The sequence below is a fragment of the Mixophyes fleayi genome, chromosome 9, assembly GCF_038048845.1.
Source record: "Mixophyes fleayi isolate aMixFle1 chromosome 9, aMixFle1.hap1, whole genome shotgun sequence".
Lineage (NCBI taxonomy): Eukaryota > Metazoa > Chordata > Amphibia > Anura > Limnodynastidae > Mixophyes > Mixophyes fleayi.
Window position 1 is genome coordinate 119,015,723 of NC_134410.1, and position 20,995 is coordinate 119,036,717.

At 42.0% G+C, this 20,995-nt stretch overlaps 1 protein-coding gene across 1 annotated transcript in view; it reads right to left on the reverse strand.

The window, feature by feature from the left end:
• Positions 1 to 17,185, reverse strand: part of MED27 (mediator complex subunit 27) — a 182,354-nt gene extending 165,169 nt beyond the window's left edge. Inside the window, exons 1-2 of the mRNA XM_075185275.1 lie at positions 16,949 to 17,185; positions 8,242 to 8,386 (exon numbers count right to left, since the gene is read on the reverse strand). Coding sequence (XP_075041376.1) covers positions 8,242 to 8,386; positions 16,949 to 17,151 — 348 coding nt within the window. The 5' untranslated portion in view covers positions 17,152 to 17,185. The remainder of the gene's footprint in view (positions 1 to 8,241; positions 8,387 to 16,948) is intronic.
• Positions 17,186 to 20,995: the final 3,810 nt, after the last annotated feature.

Below are 20,995 nucleotides of genomic sequence, written 5' to 3' on the forward strand. Positions count from 1 at the left end.
CCGACCATGGCCTTATCTGTGTGAAGTTTGTATGTTCTCCCCGTGTTTGCGTGGGTATCCTCAAGGTGCTCCAAAAACATACTAGTAGGTTAATTGACCGATTTTAAATTGCCTTTAGTCTCTCTTGGTCTATGTGTTAGGGAATTTAGACTGAAAGCACCAATGGGGCAGAGACTGATGTGAGTGAGTTCTCTGTACAGCGCTGCGGAATTAGTAGCGCTATATAAATAGCTGCTGATGATATATATTACTTTAGAAACTCTTCAAGATCCTGCTAAAGTACGGGAAAACTGAAAAATCGATGTGCAGTAGGTCGGATGAATGCTCCATCTTTTTAGATGGATCCTTACAGGCAAAGGCAGGTTGGCCTAAAGCGTTGAGCCCCTTTAAAGAAATGTCTCAGTTTTTGGTTTTATTGTGACCCCAGATAGAGTTTGCGTGTGCAGGGTGAGTGCTGTGTGCAATATTTGGAGCATTAATCTACAATATAACTACCATCAGCAACTGCACCTAAGCAGTTAGGCACTAAACACAATCTGCTCTCCCACTGGACATCACCACCAAGCTGCCTGGTTGCTGGAATCACACACAACCTGCACAGAACTGACGGCTGCAGAAAAGGTAACACATAATGGAGTTTGAATTGGGAGGGCGTGTGTCAGACAGTCCCAACGCTGTATTACTTGTGTTACTCAGAGCAAGAGGTCAGGCATTGCTAGAGTTCAAAAGTGATCATTATGTATTGGCAGACATAATTGTACCTACTATATTGAATAGAAGCCGCTTGCTCAAAAGTGAAACAATCCTTATATGAGAACAGGGGCTGGTGAGGCAATCTGCCCCCCTCCCCCCACCCCCGGGCCGCTCACATAGTGGACTACCTTGGGATGGGACACCGGGCTACCTGCATTTCTGTAACTTAAAATGTTCCTAATTGGCTGCGGAGCTGAGCTTTCCCAGGCTAAAATTTGCCAGCATATGAGAAATCTATATAAACCATCACTTAACATTTACAAAATATTTAAAACTGGACCCTCTGGGAGGGGCACAGTGCCAAGTACACCCTCTGAATCCCCATGATGGTTATTTTGCTTATGTTTGGGGGAAAACGGTGTAGGCAGTATAGGTATGTGGGCAACACGGTGGCTAAGTGGTTAGCAGGGTGGCTCAATGGTTAGAACTTCTACCTCACAGCACTGGGATCATGAGTTTGATTCCCGACCAATGGCCTTATCTGTGTGGAGTTTGTATGTTCTCCCTGTGTTTGCGTGGGTTTCCTCCGGGTGCTCCGGTTTCCTCCCACATTTCAAAAAGATACTAGTAGGTTAAATGGCTGCTATCAAAATTACCTTAGTCTGTGTGTGTATGTTAGGGCAGTGGATCCCAAACTTTCTCAGTTTGAGGCACCCTTCGGGTCTCCATAATTTTTTCAAGGCACCCATAAACCAAAATATTTACCAAGAAGTCCCCTGCCTTGCTTAAAAATGGCCCTGGACGAGGCACCCCTGTGAGATCGCCGAGGCGCCCCAGGGAGCCACGGCACACAGTTTGGGAACCACTGTGTCACGGGATTTAGACTGTAAGCTCCAATAGGGCAGGGACTGATGTCAGCGAGTTCTCTGTACAGCGCTGCGGATTTAGTGGCGCTACATAAATAGCTGATGATAACCATAGGCGAGCAGCTCTCAAATGACAAGCTGTGGATCATTCCGACAGCATGTCAACATAATTTTATAGTCCCTGCGGTCCACTGTGGGGCTGGAAGTAGCCATTTAAGATGATGATGTGCTCCTTGAAATCACTAAAGCATTTGTGTCGGAAGTGTAACGGTTCTGGGGGCAACTTTCACCATACTGCTGACACAGGGAGAGCGCTGACCTGATTTGAGTGCTGTTCCCAAATTCCAAGCGAGAGCTTGTTAAGCATCCGATGTCAGATTTCACATTACCACTTCACTGCCCTCCTTCCGGAGATCCCCCTGCCCTTCAGATGCTGTCCTTCTGGAATTTCGACCCGTGTTTCTCCTTGCATGCTATCTGCCAGCCACACGGTTACTCAAGCAAGCAGTAATGTTAGAACAGTCAGAGGGGAGAGAGGGGAGATGCCCTTATCTCAGCTCATCAAATATACAAAGTAGAGGCTGTGAATGGGGGGGGGGGGATGGCACATAAATTATTGAGATGCTGGGAAAACAAAACACAGAACAGCAAAAAACAGCTGCCACTTCAAATGCTGAGCACAAAAATGAGCAATGGTGGAGTGTTGAAGTGGGGGGGGTTCTCAAATCGAGTTCTACGCTCTGTCTGCAGAATAAACTGCCAATTAACCAAAACTGTTTGTGTCTTCATTTTCCCAAAGAGAAAACTATAACCTGTTAAAACATTGAATATTGTCTCTATGTTGGCATCACCAACATTCTTGAACGTGAAGCCTATCACTTTGTGCATCAGTGATAATGCTTATTTCTTATGAAGGGATACATAATCTATATGTATAATGGTTATCATCATCGTCATTTATTTATATAGCGCCACTAATTCCGCAGCGCTGTAGAGAGAACTCGCTCACATCAGTCCCTGCCCCATTGGGGCTTACAGTCTAAATTCCCTTACACACACACACACACACACACACACACACACACACACACAGAGACTAGGGTCAATTTGATAGCAGCCAATTAACCCACCAGTATGTTTTTGGAGTGTGGGAGGAAACCGGAGCACCCAGAGGAAACCCACGCAAACAAGGGGCAAACATACAAACTCCACACAGATAAGGCCATGGTCGGGAATTGAACTCATGAACCCAGTGCTGTGAGGCAGAAGTTCTAACCACTAAGCCACCGTGTCATAGAAATAGAAATTGCTAACGCCATTGTGCGTCAGTCACAGACTATAACATGCTTGAGAGTTGTCATAAATGTAATATATTTCAAAGTCTGATAAAGAATAGTGTAGAACGGTAACAGGCGACCTGGCACACCTCGAGGGCCCCACCATGTGGGGCCCTCTAACCTGCAAAAAGGCCACACATTGCCCTTAATCTTACAAAACACAATACATTGAATCAAAGGAACACACAGCTGTCTGTAATAACACAACAGCAGTGATTTCACACAAGTGTTACAAATTATAATAAACAATGCAGGAAGGAGCTGGGGGCCACAGATGAAGGATCGAAGGGCCACATTCAGCCCTTGGGCCTTTTGGTGCAGATGAATAGAAAATCCAAGAACATATGGTAGCTGCTTTCAAACACATAACTGCAAAGGTTTCAGGTACTTTACAAAACTAAATATGATTGGCGTATTTGAAAATCAGGAAGCATAGCTACACCGAGCATGCAAATTTATAAACAAAATAAAAAAAAAAGGGGTATATACAATATAAAATCTCAAATTTTATCAAGGTGCAGCAGCGTTCTGTGGGAATGACACATAATGACTTATTCGATCACCTTATCTTTGTGTTTAACCCTTTGTGGCACACATACTAATGGATTAATTAACAGATTATCTATATCTAAAGTATACCTGTCAGGATGGTTTGAAAAGTGTAACATTAAAACTTAAGTACAGAATTATTGCTTTGTAATAAAGCAAATCATCTATAAGAATACGCCTCTATCTCCTGGTCTTGTGATTTATTTTTGCCTTAAAGGAGATGTTCATTCAAATTTCTCTGATTTAAATTTCTCGCCCTTCGACCGATGACGTGATTTGCATTTATATGCATTTTTCTGCTGCCCTCTGGTTGAAACGATTTAGGATTCCAGTATCTGTGTGTCTGCAGCAGAAAGACTAAACTACACCAGAGATTATTGCATGACTGCAGCGGGTTAATCACTTACCAATGACAGTCCATTCTGCAGTAGCGCATTTCCTGCATGGGTGCTCTATGCAAACAATTTTTTGGATCGCAATGCTGAAATTTTATTGTACATGTGAACTAATCAATTAATCCAGTCCATTGGCTATAATGGGGCAAGCAATTAATCGCCAATTTGTGCAATGATTTTATTTTCTGATTTGCTGTCACATCAACTATGACCGGATGAAGTACTTTGAATCTCGCTGCCACTACTAGGCTCCTTCAATGGCGCCTAGAACTGCTTACTTCTGGTTAGACCCTGGGTTCAACGCAGGACAGCCGGGGAACAGAGTAGAGTGTAAGCTCTTAACTGTTGATCACAGGATACAGCAGGCAATAGGCCTCAGGCAGAACCTTCAAGCAGTAATGTTTTATTGCTCAAAAGTCCTGACAAGGACTTACACACACTAGTTGGAGGTACTAGATGGAATACTATTACTTTACACGGTCAAACAAAGCTCCTTATATACAGTTGCCAAAACACATGTTGGAAGGGGGTAACCCAACCCCCTGATCCTAGCTGGCACCACAACGTCTAAAATATCACACTCAACATTTACCATCAGGATGTAATATATTCTCTAGTCTTGGATTCAACGCAATTTACTTAAGACAATTCACATCAATCTGTGATTTCCTAAAAAACTTGCTGGTTGCATTATTCATGTAGTTCGTCTTTACAACAAGACAGGCTAAAGGTAACAACCTCCTGCTGGGCATTCAGGCTAAAGGAAGTGTTTGTCACTTCTGAGATGAAAGGACTTAATTAGCAGGGGATTAGCTTGTCTTCAGAAGTTACAAAAACAAATTTCCTCCTACACGGCATACAGCCTCGAAAACCAATACAACACAATATCAAAAATCAGTACATTTGCAATGATATACAGAGGCGCACTGCGCCCCTAATTAAAATAAGGATCTACAATAAGTTATTTCTACGTGATCCAGCCACACCAATGATGACTGGTCTTACTGCAACTACCCTCCCAGTCCCCAATGCCACAGTTACAGCCCCCCCCTCCCCAAAGACACAATGACACTAGGGATTACAGTAGTGTTTTGGTTCCTGGGTCTCCGTGTATCTGCTCCCACTTCTTGTGGCACAAATTGTCCACCATTGGTCCAGTAATTAGTGATGGGGGGCAGAGGGGGGCTATATATTACATATTTCCTTACACCCATAGCATCTTATGGCAAAAGAGGAATACAATAAAATAAGCTTGAACATATCACAAAATTATTGAAAATATATTTAGCGATCATTGGATGGGCGGATTCATGCAGTTAGGCAGAGCCTGTGATGTCACAGCAGCTCAAATAACTGTAGTCTTAAATTATTAATATGTAACAGATCACATTCAAACACTGTCCTCTAGATTTGGAACAAGACTCAACTGACTGGATTGAGCGACTACTTTTCTTTTGAACAAAGCTGCAGTGAAAGTAAAAGTCCGCAATCTATTCTACCCCTCACTGTTCACATACGATCGTTTCAGTTTTGCCATTTAAGGGTCTTTCAACCCCGCAACACTTTAGCATTGCTAAGTAACAAAATCGGCTGTTTGAATTACCTGGTGAATCACTTTGTATCGGATGTTAAAACAGCACTTTTATGGAGTTTAATCTCAAGAGACAGGATGAGAAAAACTGATGATCAATTAATATTTGCAAATTCTCCTGAATCTCAGGATTTAATGAGTCCGGGCTAGGCTCTAATCTTCTCTTGATATATGCTGGATAAAATATGAAGTGTCTAGACACACCATCCGACTCTGCGCCAACAGCATAAAAAAGGGAAAAGGAAGTTTCAATTTAGACTTTTGAAAGACTGGGAAATGATAGAACAATCTATGAAGATGAATCGGTGTTTGCTACCACCAGCACTAATAAATCAATCACACGTTCTCATTTTAGCAGATTACTGCGGTAAGCAGAAAAAAAAATAAAAAAAGTGATATCACAAGAGTTACAAGTATTCTCAATCCCTGTTTATAGGAGACGGCTGACACCCTCAGCATCGGATCAAAGAGAAGAAATGATTAGCAAGAAGAAGTGTTACAAAACGTAATTATAACATGTTGCGAGACAAGCTCCCATAAACGATTACAGTTTAAAGTGGAACCAACCCCAAAAATATTTTGGTGTGCTGCAGAGGAGGGTGAACCGAGATGTACTGCACTTTCAGGGAGTTTAGAAAAGGCTTGTGCAGACAGTCATTCAACATTTGCCCCACATCCCTACATTTCAAGTCGTTGACTTGGATCCATAAATCATGTTTTTGTTTTTTTAAACTTCCATGTCCCACCATATTCATATGTTTAGAGACAGTGAAATCTGTAGTTCTAGAATTTCTGCCACTCCAGGTTTTAACCCTGCAAACACCCAATTCTTTTCTCCCCCCATCCCAGATATTGGGGCCCTTGCAGGTAGGCTAAGGATCCTATTTAAAGACAAAATTAAAATTTGTGACTTTCTGAAATACCACTTCAACGGAGTTTCCAAATGATTGTTTTCATTTCTCAGAATTTAGTTCCACTTAACCTACTTGCTGACCCCATCCTGTTAGTGGATATTGTCCTCCACGGCTGCTTAATAATAACATGTTATATAAATTCAGCACAAAGTGTTTTCTTAGTTTGTGAACCTCTCGTAAACATTGCCATTTTAACACTTTTAACAAAGACTATGAATAAAAATGCCTCAGATAGACCCATAACACATTCCAGTAGACTATTAACCAAGATTATTCCTCTAAACATTTTTTAAGGGTTATTTGTGTCCAAAGAAAAGTACAGAATTATACTGGTCATTCAACATAATGGTAAACTGACTTATGAAAAATATGACATACAAGCAAGACAACATCATAATAAAAAAAATACATGTTCCATGTTTACAAAATAGACAATTAGAAATATATAAATATTTTTTTTTAGATATATATATATATATATATACACAAAACAGCAAAACACAGGATCACTCTGCAACACTTTACTCAACTTGCAATAGATGTTATTAACCAAAAATAGACATTAGTCTTGGAGAATGCAGAAGGCACTTATCCGGTAAGTTGACAACAGATATTAGTCTTGTTAGTAATAGCCGTTGAGAGACGTGACTTGAGTGACAGACAGGACATTGGGATGTGTGACAGCACAAGTCCGTCCCTACTACAAGAAAGCATCTTTAGCTCTCAGCTAGGTCCTTCGTTGTGATTGGTAATTCAGCTGCGCGCTTTGCATGCTCACGAATCGTTCCCATCCAACACACAACTGGACACTAGGTAGCACAGTGGGAGGAGCCAGAGGATGAAGGCCAGTGAAGGTTGATCAGTCCCTGACCTTCACACTATGCCAGGCCACGAGATGGACAGTAAAAGCTACTTTACATAAAGCAAGTGCGTCGCTCCTTTTAAAGGGGCCAATCCACCGCCGGCATCCTTAGCAATGCTGCAGCACTTTCTCCTATCTGGACCCAAACAAACAAATATAGCCCCGTACAATCTAACACTAGGATTGCCGGAAATACAGAGTACGGTTATATATCGCTACACCGGACTGCTATGCCACTGCCTATTCCATAGACAAATGGGAAAAAAAAGGTTCATGAAGAAACAGATCAGAAGTGAACATAATAAGTACAAAATAAACTGAGAAACATGTAACAAATACATAAAAAGATAACATGAGTTGAAATAATTGGACCATTATATGCCATGATAGATAAAATAATGCAAAATTCAGGAGTCAGCCAATCAGAAATACAAGACAGCAGAATCTAAATGACCCAGGGATGTTGTACATTCAATAGAGATGACTCTACCTGGCGGCTTACTCTAGTTAGATGTATCATGCACTAGATAGTAGTTCACTTGTTACTTGAGGGGGGTTGGCCTCTCATGAAAGGTCTTTGAATAAATCCCTGTAATATTTTGATAACCAGCGATATCAGTGTCTGTCTGAGTACACAGGGGTGTGTATATACCAGTGACTTTCATACATCTCTATGTGGATTCTACTGAAACATCTCATACACACAGAACACAATGTATATGTTTCTATTTGCCCAGGATGCAGACAATTGCAAACGTAAGTAACATCAAAGGACAATGATATATTTCGGAGAAGTATTTGGGGTCTGTAACTTACAACTGCTACAAAGGAACTCAAATCCTGTGTTTATAGGTTAACCTATAACTCCCATAATTCTTAGATGTGCAGTGAGATGCAAAGGATTATGGGATGTGCCATTTAATGACAGCTAGACAATCCCAGGTTGCATGTGAGTAAGGTAAAAGGAAATATTTTCCGAGCAGCTTCCTGAATTGTGTGCCCCATATAACAGAGTATTGAGACATTCACCTTACCTTGTTTGACCACTTATAAGCCTGGAGCAGCTGGCTGTACAGGGGGGTCTTGTCGTGAACAGGATCTAGGCTGAGTAAGCCACTGTTATGCAGCGGATGGTTCTCAGATGGTTTCCCAACCAAGTTGCTGAGACGTTCCAGTTCACTAAAAAGAATGGAGGGACATAGGAATGAATGAGTTTGAGTAAGCTGGTAAGATTTCTAGTACAATAGGGCAATCTGTAATAACCCAACACTAATCAAGCAGAGCTGCAGGTTTGTTTTTCAAACACAAATCATCAATTAGTCTTCCTGGTCTGTTTATTAAAGTCGTGTATAAAGCTGGCAAAATAAGGGACGATACAATGTTGAAATCCAATGCAAGGATCATTTCTGTAGACTGAAGCCTCTTAGGATAACAATGGGCACAGAGGTCTACAGGGGTCATCTCTCTACCACCTGATTGGTTCCCTTCTAATTATCCGGCAATGCTCTTGTTTGAGGCCATGAACGCTGCACTAGAGCAGCACAAATGCCGACCAATATAAAGCTCCTTATGTAAATGATCTAATAACATTCACAGATCTACATGTAAAAGTTGCCATACTACAACAGAACCTCACTTCATATTGTATCCGTAGCTCTCATGCAGCTAAAAACAAGCTATAGTTTTAAGTTATCGGCTTTTTTAGGTAGGCTGCAAGCTCATTTACTGGCGGGAAGTCGGCTGTGTATTAGAAAATATCTCCCCCACCACCATACACACCTCTGTATATATCTGTGAACATTATTAGTATCTTCCTTCAGAAAGCCAACTTGTATTTTTGGATTTGAGGTACAGTAACAACCCATACAGAAACTATATGAATTGTAATTAAAAATTATTTTCACAAATGATCCTTTTAATTATTTGTATACACATGGAAAGGTCTAAAACGGACCTTGGTATGGTGCGTACAAGCAGATAGTAAGATTTCATCATTACAATCGTTCAACCTGCCGACACCCAGCAATGTTTCGCCCCAGATACACGCAGTACGGGGGTGACTATGATAAGACGATGGAGACAGACGCCGTTTATACGAGGTGACCTACAAGCCACATCTCTATCCTGACTTACATCCCCGGTCATTTCCTCATGTAACATTCCATTGTTTATGGGACAAACATAAAGAATGACTGCATTACTTTATAATAGCGTCAAACCCTCGCTAGAGTCTGGGAATACTACAAATATTTAGAGGCGAGAGGTGCACAATATGATCGGATGAATGCTCCGCCTTCCTAGAGGGATCCCAACTAGCCAAGAACGGATGTCCTAAAGTAGTGAGCTTCTTTAAATGGTAAATATTTTAATATTTGCACAAGAAATGTCTCAGTTTTATTGTGGGACTATATAATTCACAAGAACCATTCACTCTCAGGGCTGTAGAGTTGTTTAGTGTCACACGTGCTCTCTTGTTGAAAACATGGTGAAAGCCGATTTATCTGACCATATCACCATTCTCCAGTACTTGTGTGGAAGCTTTGTCCCCTCATTTACTGAGTTGTTTCCATCTTATCTATGTATAGGTCGGTAACAGCAGCATTGTCTGTGCTCTTGCACTACTTAAATCGCACGGGCAGTACAGTGGCTTAGTGGTTAGCACTTCTGCCGCACAGTGCTGGGGTCATGAGTTCGATTCCCGAGCAGGAACATATGTAAGTACTACCCGTGTTTGCGTGGGTTTTCTCCAGGTGCTCTGGTTTCCTCCCACACTCCAAAAACATACTAGTAGTTTAATTGGCTGCTATTAAACGGACCTTAGTCTCTCTAGGTCTGTGTCTGTATGTTAGGGAATATAGGCTGTAAGCGCCAATGGGGCAGGGACTGATATGAGTGAGTTCTCTGTACAAGTCTGCAGAATTAGCTGCGCTATATAAATAGCTGATGATGATGATTTCAAGGTGCGTGCGATAAGCGGGTTTGGCACTGCAACATAACTAGGATTTTTCACTCTTTGGAGTTCTCATCAGATCATTTGTTATTACACTGGATGCTCAGGCTACATGTTGAAATTTGCACTCAAGTGATCTGCAGTTGCTTGAGTGTTTTTGCTTTGAACTTCAAATTAATGCAACGGATACGAGTGTCCTGGACTATGTGCTTCTGCCCAATCATCATCATCATTTATATAGAGCCAGCAAATTCCGTAGCACTGTACAATTGGGGAAAAACAGAGTAATAAAACAATACTGAGTAATACAGACAGAGGGGTAAGAAGGCCCTGCTCGCAAGTTTACAATCTATGCCCAATGTTGGCCTTTGCTAAAGAGTTAGCCAAGCTAGCCATAATTATAGACAATCAGGGCAGTCCAGCATCGTTATACATGACTGACCATGCTGGGGTGCTATTAGCTTCAGTAACACAAGACAAAACTTGTGTGGAAGCTTTGTGCCCTCACTTACTGAGGCATTTCCATTGTTTTGCCATTTACATGTAGGTCGGTAACAGCAGCAGTGAGCTACTGTATGTTGGATAGGCACAGAGGGACCTTAAATTCTTGGGCAACCAAGACTGGATGTGGTGCAGACAGGGAGCTGTGTAAGCAAACTTTCCATGGTCTTCAATGAAAGGTCCACCAGCTATTATTGGGATAAAGCTTTTGAAATAGATGAGAAGATTGGAAATTGTTGGGGTTTTAAATACCAGCTGGGATCCACTATGAAGCCAGCCAAGTCACAGCCCTTTGTCACACTCAAAACAACTCTATTTTCTACAAAAGAGATGGACCAACAAAAAATACAATATAACTGTGACCATTCAGTCTCTGAACTCAAGTTTAGACATCAGAAAAGCAGAAATACACAGTGATTTCACCTAACCAATTACAACAGTTCGATTCCCCTATACACTCCCATTATGACACAACTCGCTGAATATTCTATATCTATTTCTCATAACACCTACCGGTACACAATAGATTCTTCTGGCAAAAGTGCAGCACTGAAGATGCGTTAATGCATCGCTAATTCACCTCTAAAGCCTGCACCAGTTCTTAATGCATCGTTACCCTTTTTACCTAAAATGATCGACCCAGTTTAGACAATAAATACTGGGAGGGCGAGTGATTACAGACATACATTTTAAGTTAGTTTAGCAAATCTATGTTCAAAACAAATTACGTTAGAGAACATGCTAAAGAAAAGATTTGTGTTTATTTCTGTCCTATCTTCATTGGGTTTGCCAAAAAACACAGATCTACTCCACTGGCGTCAACCACACACCTTGAGTAAGCAGTCCCATAGAGAAAGACAGTTGAAGGGTGCAGTAAAATAGCCATCAACAATAACCATATATAGAAATGATAAATCTTCTGGTTTATCTTGTAACCAGTCTCAAATCAAATACAAAACTCACGTCCCTGTTTTTTCCAGAATTTTGATAATTATCTGGTTGAACACACATATTTACATCTAAACAAGTGCTACTATATTACAAATGTCTTCACATATTTCAGACATAAATAATAATAATATATACATCCACTCTTGTGAATTAATACTTCTATTCCATACTGCTAATCAATTTTGGTTTTGGAATGAATGAATGAATAAATGGATCACGTACTAGATTGGGGAGCTCAATACAATTTGACTACTTGCCTCTGTATGCCACTATCATCACTGTAATAACACATTTTATATCACCAACATTACAGTGACATGTTTTATAAGGAACAAATTAATGCTGTAAGCTTGTCATCATTTCTCATCATGATCTCATCCAGAGATAAATTAGTGTCAGGCAAAATGTCAATACTCGGGTAACCATAGAAACAAAGTTTATGACCACAAACGCTAAACCACAACGTACCCAACGCCAGATACCATAAAAGGCATCACGCTGGAATCTCGAACAGGACAAAATAAAAGTCTGTGCACAACATAACAGTCTATGCTAGCAAAAATTACCCAGTCATTGCATCGTATCTCAGCTAGGTGTTGCTAATCAAGTGGACTATATGATCGTCAGGAAGGGCAACCACCTCTATATAAAAGCAGAACCTTTAGCAGCTTGTTCTAGAGCAGGCTCGGCGAACCTGCGGCCCTCCAGTTGTTTGTGAAACTAAAAGTCCCAGCATACCCTTCCAGCAATAAACTGCTATATATTGGCAAAGCATGCTGGGGCTTGTGGTTTCACAACACCTGGAGTGCCATAGGTTAGCCAAGCCTGGTCTAGAGCAGTCAGGTTTGGGTAAACACCATGCTAAGGAGAAGAGACATCTACAATGATCTCAGAGCTGCCACTGTTGATGCTCATCAGTTTGGATAGAGTTATAAGGCCAATTCCAAACAAGGGGCCTGATTCATTAAGGATCTAAACTTGAGAAACTTATTTCAGTCTCCTGGACAAAACCATGTTACAATGCAAAGGGTGCAAATTAGTAACATGGTTTTGTCCAGGAGACTGAAATAAGAAGTTTCTCAAGTTAAGATCCTTAATGAATCAGGCCCAAGATCATCATTCTACAGAGAGAAAAGTTTATATATTGAGAACACTGAAGTCAGTTGCTAGTCTTCCTAGGAGTGGGCATCAGACGGTAGGAAGTTCTGAAAAAGCTACATCCAGGGGTCTATACATCTATAAAAATAGTAATTGTATCAGTTCAGAAAGACTGAACAAGTATGGCTTTGATGGAATGCAGCCTGTAGCCATAAGAAAGCCCACCTCTCCCCCAGAAAAAAAACATTTCAGTCTGACTTAAATTTGCATCTAAACAAAACATAGAACTTCTGCAACAATGTCCTCAAAACAGACGGGGCCAAAGTAGTTGCTTGGTCTTAATGCCCAATACCACATTTAGCAAAAACCAAACAAACTGTGTGACCACAAGAACCTCCTACTGACCATCAGTAAGGATCTGGGGCTAGTTTGCAGCCACAGGACCTGAAGACCTCAAGATCATTGAGCCCACCCTGAACTCCTCTTTATAGAATCCTAGAGAAAAATGGGAGGCCATCTGTCCAGCGACTATAGTGTGACCGAAATTGGATCATGCAACAGGGCAATGATCCTAAGCACACCAGCAAATCTACAACCGAAGGGCTGAAAAAGGATCAAAGCTTTCGGAACAGCCAAGTCAAAGGCGAGACCTCAACTTCACTGAGATGCTGTGGACAGACCTCAAGGGAGCTGTGTATAAACTACTATCCTCAAACATCAATGCGCTAAAGCAGTCTTAAAAGGAGGAGTGTGCAAAAAATCCTCAAATGCGATGGAAAAGACTAATAAACTAATTATTTTCTGTATGAATTTAAGTTATTGTTGCTAAAGGTGATTCTACAATTCACTAAATCATGGGATGTACGTTTCGCACATGACATCTTCATGGTGGATAACTTTTATTGAATAATGAAAAAAGTAAAATTTGTTATGTGGTTTTTTTTCCACATAAAATTAGGTTTATCAAATTTTAAGACTTTGCAAGGAGTAGATGATTGTTACTTATGTCCTGATCTGTAGATGCACAGATCTGAAGCACGTTTACTTTATTTTTCACATGATTTTAAATCTTATTAATGTATGTTGCAGTTGGCTCTTAAGCTGGGTACAGACTATTGCATTTCACTTCAAATGCGATTTCCATAATGATTTTATTAATGACTGAAAGTTCCGATGATCATGCAGATTCATGTGACACACCTACACTATTGACCTTCAGATCTGTGATCTTCATCTTTCATAACCATCTGCTGAAAATATCATCACTCTGAACACTCTACAGATATCTGCCTACACTTCTGGTCGTCAGAGCATACAGACTTCCACATGTGTCCAACATCATTCCATCGTTGATCGTAATTTTTAGGAAGTTTATAAAACCAAATAAACAGATACAATGTGTCGTGGTATGATAAAACATGATCATGGGAGTGTAAACACAATATCTGACCAAACGATCGTTTGTCGTGTGATCAGCATGATTATTGCATCAGTGTATACCCAGCTTTACTTTTTGTTTTGTGAAAGATCTAATTCTCAGTCTTGCTAGAGGTTGGTCTAACCCTACTGTCCATTATTATAAATTTAGCAGCTACAGATGATTTAAGAATTGCTCATTTCAAAGTAGCTTAAACATGGACAAGAATAAAAAAGAGGAAAACATCTATGAAATAGTAAATTTTATATATATATATATATATATATATATATATATATATATATAAAAATAATGAATAATAGTGCACTACAGCTGTCAGTTGTTATTCTAGGTGCAGTGATAAAATTTGGAAAGGGGCCAGCTAATGTACATGCCATGATACAGTGTCCATTTTTGTTCCACACCTCACGCTGGACATGGAAAGAGCAGAATATTTTCTTGGATATTAAACTGGATATCTCCTGACATAAGCGCTTTCCCTGCTACACCTGTAACTGACTTTATACCTATAAAAGGTAGTGATTTAGTAAAAATATGTTACATCTCCCAGACCAAAAGTTAAAATAATTGCGAGTGCTGTCACTTTGGATTACTAAGGAGATGGAAAAGTGTAACCTGACCCTAGTGTCCTGCATCCTTTGCAGAATGTACAAGACTAATCCATACTAGGACTATATCAATTGCCATCACCACCAGTCCTGTTAGCCTGCAGCCCACTTTATTTGCAAAACGAATTTCAGCACTGGTAGCTGTTGCACTACAATAACCACTAACAGTATCAGAAAACTGCAACCATCAGTGACATTGACAGACATTGGGTACATATCATGGAATGACACGCAGGAATCAAGTAAGACAACAATTTCAGTGGCTACAGGGACCATAAATAGTTCTTCATACCATTTTTGGAGTGCTCTATTTTGTGTTAACAGCAGAAACTAGTTGAGTTTGTATTAGCAACATAATATACAAAGATCGCCACAAACCACTGCAAAATTTGATTATCAGTTTTTTACCTCTAATAAAACATGGTGGGGAAAGATCAATGCCCAAACTTCCTAACATCCCTATGCTGGGATCTGTACTTCAGCAAGGGTGCACCTATGGCTCCCCAGCTGTTGTGGACCAATAAGTACTGACAGGTCATGCTGGCACTTTTAGTTCTACAACAGCTGGAGAACCATAGGCTGCACCGTTGCTGAACTAGTGCAACACTAAATCCCTGAACTAAAAATCAATGAACTGGATCAATTTGCTGCCAAGTTATCTCTTATAATCCCTTAAGCATTAAGCAGAGTAACTTTTTTTAGATCTGGATGCTCTCAAAGTAGTTATTAAATTGTGGTATCTAAACAAAAGAAGAAAAAAATATTTTTCAGGGGGCACGCATAGGGCTATAGTGCCTCCTGAAAAGTAGTTATGTTTCTTCTTTGGTTTAGATACCCTTATTGAACTTGTCCCAGCATGCCCTATCAGTATTTATTTTTCTACAACAGCTGGGAATCTACAAGAACTGAAAGAGCATGCTGGGCCCTGTCGCTCAAAAAGAGAGCATGCTGGGCCCTGTAGCTCTTACGTACGTAGGGGCTTAAAGGCGCCCCCTATACGTGAAGGGCTGTCACCTGGTCCTCTGGCCAAAAGGCCGATGGTGTCTGGATCCCGAGGTGCTGATTTAGACAGGGCCAGGGGTGCCTGAAAATTCACTGGTGTTGGGGAATCGGCAGCACCCATGACAGTGAACAGAGTATGGCACTGAGCACTTCAATTTTCTTTCATCACTTTTCCCTTCTTGGTCTTTGGCTGGACAAGAAGCATTTTTAAACCCACCAGCCATTAGGCTGGGGCCTGTGGGCACTTATCTATTTATTGACACATAGCTCCGATCACAAAGCATTTTTATGTGGGTTTTTTTGATTGATGTGGCCTATGATTTGAATGGTCTATACCCTAACCCATGACATGATTTTGTCATGGGTTTGGGTATAGACCATTATGGGCGACCCTCTCTCCCAAGTCATCTGAAGCTCCCTTCTTATGGGGGGGAGCAGCTTCAGCCAACATGGGGGTAATGGAGATCGCCTGAGCCTTGTGCTGGAGGTGGTCCTGAAGACTCTTCCCTCCTAAGGGGCCTTTTGGCTCCGGAGGTCGGGGATGTAAGGGGTCTCTCCCTAGCTTCGGCCAAGGAGGGCCCGAAAATCTCTTTTTTTCGCTCTCTGGGGCCTTTTGGCTCCTGAGGTGATGGGGAGGAATTGGGCCCTTTCCCTTTTGGGAAGGGTCCAAAGACCCAAGCACCCAGCACAGTCACAGACTGCCCTGGGTGATTTGGAGCATGCAGTTAGGGCTTCAATAATATAAAAAAAAAATGAGAGGGCGCCATAGAACGCAGAGGTTGGGCGCACTGGCGCCATGGAGCGCAGAGGATGGGCGCGCTGGCGCCATGGAGCGCAGAGGATGGGCGCGCTGGCGCCATGGAGCGCAGAGGATGGGCGCGCTGGCGCCATGGAGCGCAGAGGATGGGCGCGCTGGCGCCATGGAGCGCAGAGGATGGGGGCGCTGGCGCCATGGAGCGCAGAGGATGGGCGCGCTGGCGCCATGGAGCGCAGAGGATGGGCGCGCTGGCGCCATGGAGCGCAGAGGATGGGCGCGCTGGCGCCATGGAGCGCAACGAGAGGACATGCTGGGATCTGTAGCTTAACAAGTGTGCATGCTGGGACATGTAGTTCAACAAGAGGCATACAGGCAGTATACAACAGCCCCCCTTGCACATATTAAGCGGGCACCTATTGCACCCCAGTGTCCATACTTGAGGTCCCGGTTGACGGAGTGCAGGTTGTCCTGGAACTCGCTGACGAAGGCCCTCTCCCGGGCCTCCTGGCTCTCCTTGTTCTTCATGCCATCCTTCAGGCAGTCGAAGACCCGTGTGACGCTGGAGCGCAGCGCCTGGATGGAGTGAATGGCCTGGGAGAAAGCCTCCAGGTTCACCCCGACATTCAACGTATCCGCCATCCTGCACAGCTGCCTCAGCGCCGGTCCCCTGGTGATGGCGTCACCGCCGCGCAGGGGATGCCGGGACTTGTAGTCCGGGCTGAGAGGACTCCCTCTCCTCCACACACTCAGAGGGTGCAGGTGCCAGAGGAAGAAGACACCAGATAAGTGACCCGTTTATCCCACAGATATTCCATTGTAACATAACACGGGCTAATTGTGTTCATGGTCAGAAAATACACAGACATTACATTATTGTATTCAGTAAATCTAGTTTACTCGTTGCTGCTTAACGCAAGTTAAGTGCATGTAAAGCAGGAATCCACAAGCTTCGTGGTCCAAGGGCCCCATTGGGAGATTCGAAAGGGCCACAATACATTCCCACCAATTCTGTAATACTTTTCTTACCCCCTCCCCATATCTCTGGAAAACATTTATTGCCCACAGCCCACCTCTGTAACACCCCCCCCCCATTCTCATCTCTAATACATCCCCCCACCTCTGGAGAACATTACCCCCAGCCCACCCTTGTAACACCCCCCCCCCCCATTCTCATCTCTAATACATCCCCCCACCTCTGGAGAACATTACCCCCAGCCCATTCTCATCTCTAATACATCCCCCCACCTCTGGAGAACATTACCCCCAGCCTACCCTTGTAACACCCCCCCCCCCCATTCTCATCTCTAATACATCCCCCCACCTCTGGAGAACATTACCCCCAGCCCACCCTTGTAACCCCCCCCCCCCCATTCTCATCTCTAATACATCCCCCCACCTCTGGAGAACATTACCCCCAGCCCACCCTTGTAACACCCCCCCCCCATCCTCATCTCTAATACATCCCCCCACCTCTCAAGAACATTACCACCCCCCCCCCCCCCCATTCTCATCTCTAATACATTCCCACACCTCTGGAGAACATTACCCGCCAGCCTACCCTTGTAACACCCCCCCCCCCATCCTCATCTCTAATACATGCCCCCACCTCTCGAGAACATTATCCCCCCCCCCCCCATTCTCATCTCTAATACATTCCCACACCTCTGGAGAACATTACCCCCAGCCCACCCTTGTAACACCCCCCCATCCTCATCTCTAATACATCCCCCCACCTCTCGAGAACATTACCCCCCCCCCCCCCCTCCATTCTCATCTCTAATACATTCCCACACCTCTGGAGAACATTACCCCCAGCCCACCCTTATAACCCCCCCCCCCCCCCCCCCATTCTCATCTGTAATACACCCCACCACCTCTGGAAAACATGTATTACCCCCCCCCCCCCCCCCCCCCATTCTCATCTCTTAATACATCCCCACACCCCTGGAAAACAATTATTACCCGCAGCCTATCCCTATAACACAGTCCCCCCCCGTCCCCCCCCCTCATCTCTAATACATCCCCTTACCTCGGGAAAACATTTATTTACCTCCCCAAAGCAGAGTAAAAACAGACTGAAGCCCAACACTCAATTGAACGTAAGGACTAACCGAGATGTATTAATCAGCTCACCTGAAAGAACAAGAGGGTGTTCTGTTTAAATGCCCCAGTGTAAGAATAATTCTTTCTACAAACTAATACAGTAATCATTTTCCTCTCTCCTTTTTTTTACAATTTACCAGAGATCAATGAATAAAACTTACTCAGGGTTACTGTGTTACGTAACGTCTATGCCAAAACAACCTATTATAAATTAAATATTACTAGTCACAGAATCTTATCCAAGATTAATATAAGTTTTGCTAATGGCATAAATAAATTACATGTTACTAAATTTCAAGATATTTATAAATATTAAAACAGCAATTAAGTTTGTTCATTCAGTTCCTGGATCACTTCTCTACTAATTTAGCTATTGTTTAGCACTAAGAACACTGCTTCCCAACAATAAATGTTATATAATTATAATATTTACAGTTCTATTGAATTCTTGCAGTGATGCACATATTAACTTCAAACATTGCAGGCCTGTTGTTGTTGTAAGTTGCAGTAATATTGAATCTTTGCACTATAAACTCTATGGGACATATTTACTAAATTGAGGTTTTGAAAGAGTGGAGATGTTGCCTATAGCAACCAATCAGATTCTAGCTGTCATTTTGTAGAATGTACTAAATAAATGATAACTAGAATCTGATTGGTTGCTACGGGCAACATCTCCACTTTTTCAAACCTGCAGTTTAGTAAATATACCCCTATGTGTGTCACTATTTACCTCTTCAGTGATTGTTAGGGGATGGATTTCAAATGTTCACCACACAATTAATTATGATTTTTTTCGATTTCTTTGGATAATATTATATGAGTTTAAGACATTAACATCTTCGTTATACTCGCTGGAATCCAACCCTAGCGGACTGCTGTAGTTACTGAGGTGTCGATAAATGACAGTTTCCTTTTAAAAAAAAAGGTCTACGTTCAATTCTGTACAACAGTCCAACCCAGTCTATAGTAGCAGAATTCTTTCAAATTTACACTACTCTTTTCACTTAAATATGTTTAAGTGCATTGTCTGAAATAGATGAAAAAAAGATAGGGTGATATTTCTAAAATTCCTCTATTTGATTTATAGAATAATGTTGGTGTATCAGCTTGGTTATTATTAAAGGCTAAGTACACACTGTAAAATTTTCTGACCAATCAGTTATCTACAACGATTGTACCTACTACTCAAGGTCCGATCAGTCGGAAGATTCATGCGTACACACTATTTACCATCATATCTGATTGTAAGCTTGCGAGCAGGGTTCTCTTACCTCTTTGTCTGTATGTATTACCCAGTATTGTTTTATTAATGTTTGTTCCCAATTGTAAAGTGCTACGGAATTTGCTGGTGCTATATAAATAAATATTGGTGATGATGATCTGTGCTCTTCATCTTGTCCTGTAGTCATTAGAGAATGACAGCACAATAGTCACTAATTCATTTGTCTCACACCAATTAACCGCCTTGTTATGGCTATCCACATGTCCTTACGAATTTCGTTAGCTTCTGTGACTCTCAAACAAAATATTCAGTCTCAGAACAAACAAATTATTCCATCTACAGCACACTCTACATTTAGTCACCGGGACATGTTCATTGCCGGCATCGGCTGAAAAGACCATGGGGTATATTTACTAAACTGCGGGTTAGAGATGTTGCCTATAGCAACCAATCAGATTCTAGTTATCATTTATTCAGTACATTCTACAAAATGACAGCTAGAATCTGATTGGTTGCTATAGGCAATATCTCCATATTTTCAAACCCACAGTTTAGTAAATATACCCCATGACTCTGTAAACTCTATGGAGATGGTGATCATGCAAGGACTATACGGCAGTGAGCACAGGTACATACAATTCGTCTTCAATCACAAAGGACACTTACTACTTCCCATGATTTCAAGGACGGAATGGGGGAGGGGAGGGGCGTATGCATGTAGTCACTGTACAGTAAGGGCGTCCTAGGGTCGAGCGCACACAGAAGCATCCGATTCAAGCTCTGGGTACGTGATATTCAGCCGTATCACTTGCCCCAGCTACATGGCAGGTGTAAGTGCTGAGTGATAGTGATAGTCGAATATGTATGCTAGAACATGTGTTTGCATTGAAGAGCGACTGTAAAAATGCATTTTATGTACAGAAGACATTAAGAACATCATGATAAATGTATTTCATGGGGGAAAAAATACCTCTTTAAAAAAAAAATGAAAGCGAAATTGTTTTACATTAATGACAATATGATTAACAGGTGTTCAATTATTTCATAATATTTTCACGGTCTGCAACAGCGACACCACTAACTCTGGGGAATATTACACATGTTCCCCACCACTCCATTGTAACACATATATCAGCACTCACACACATACATTCA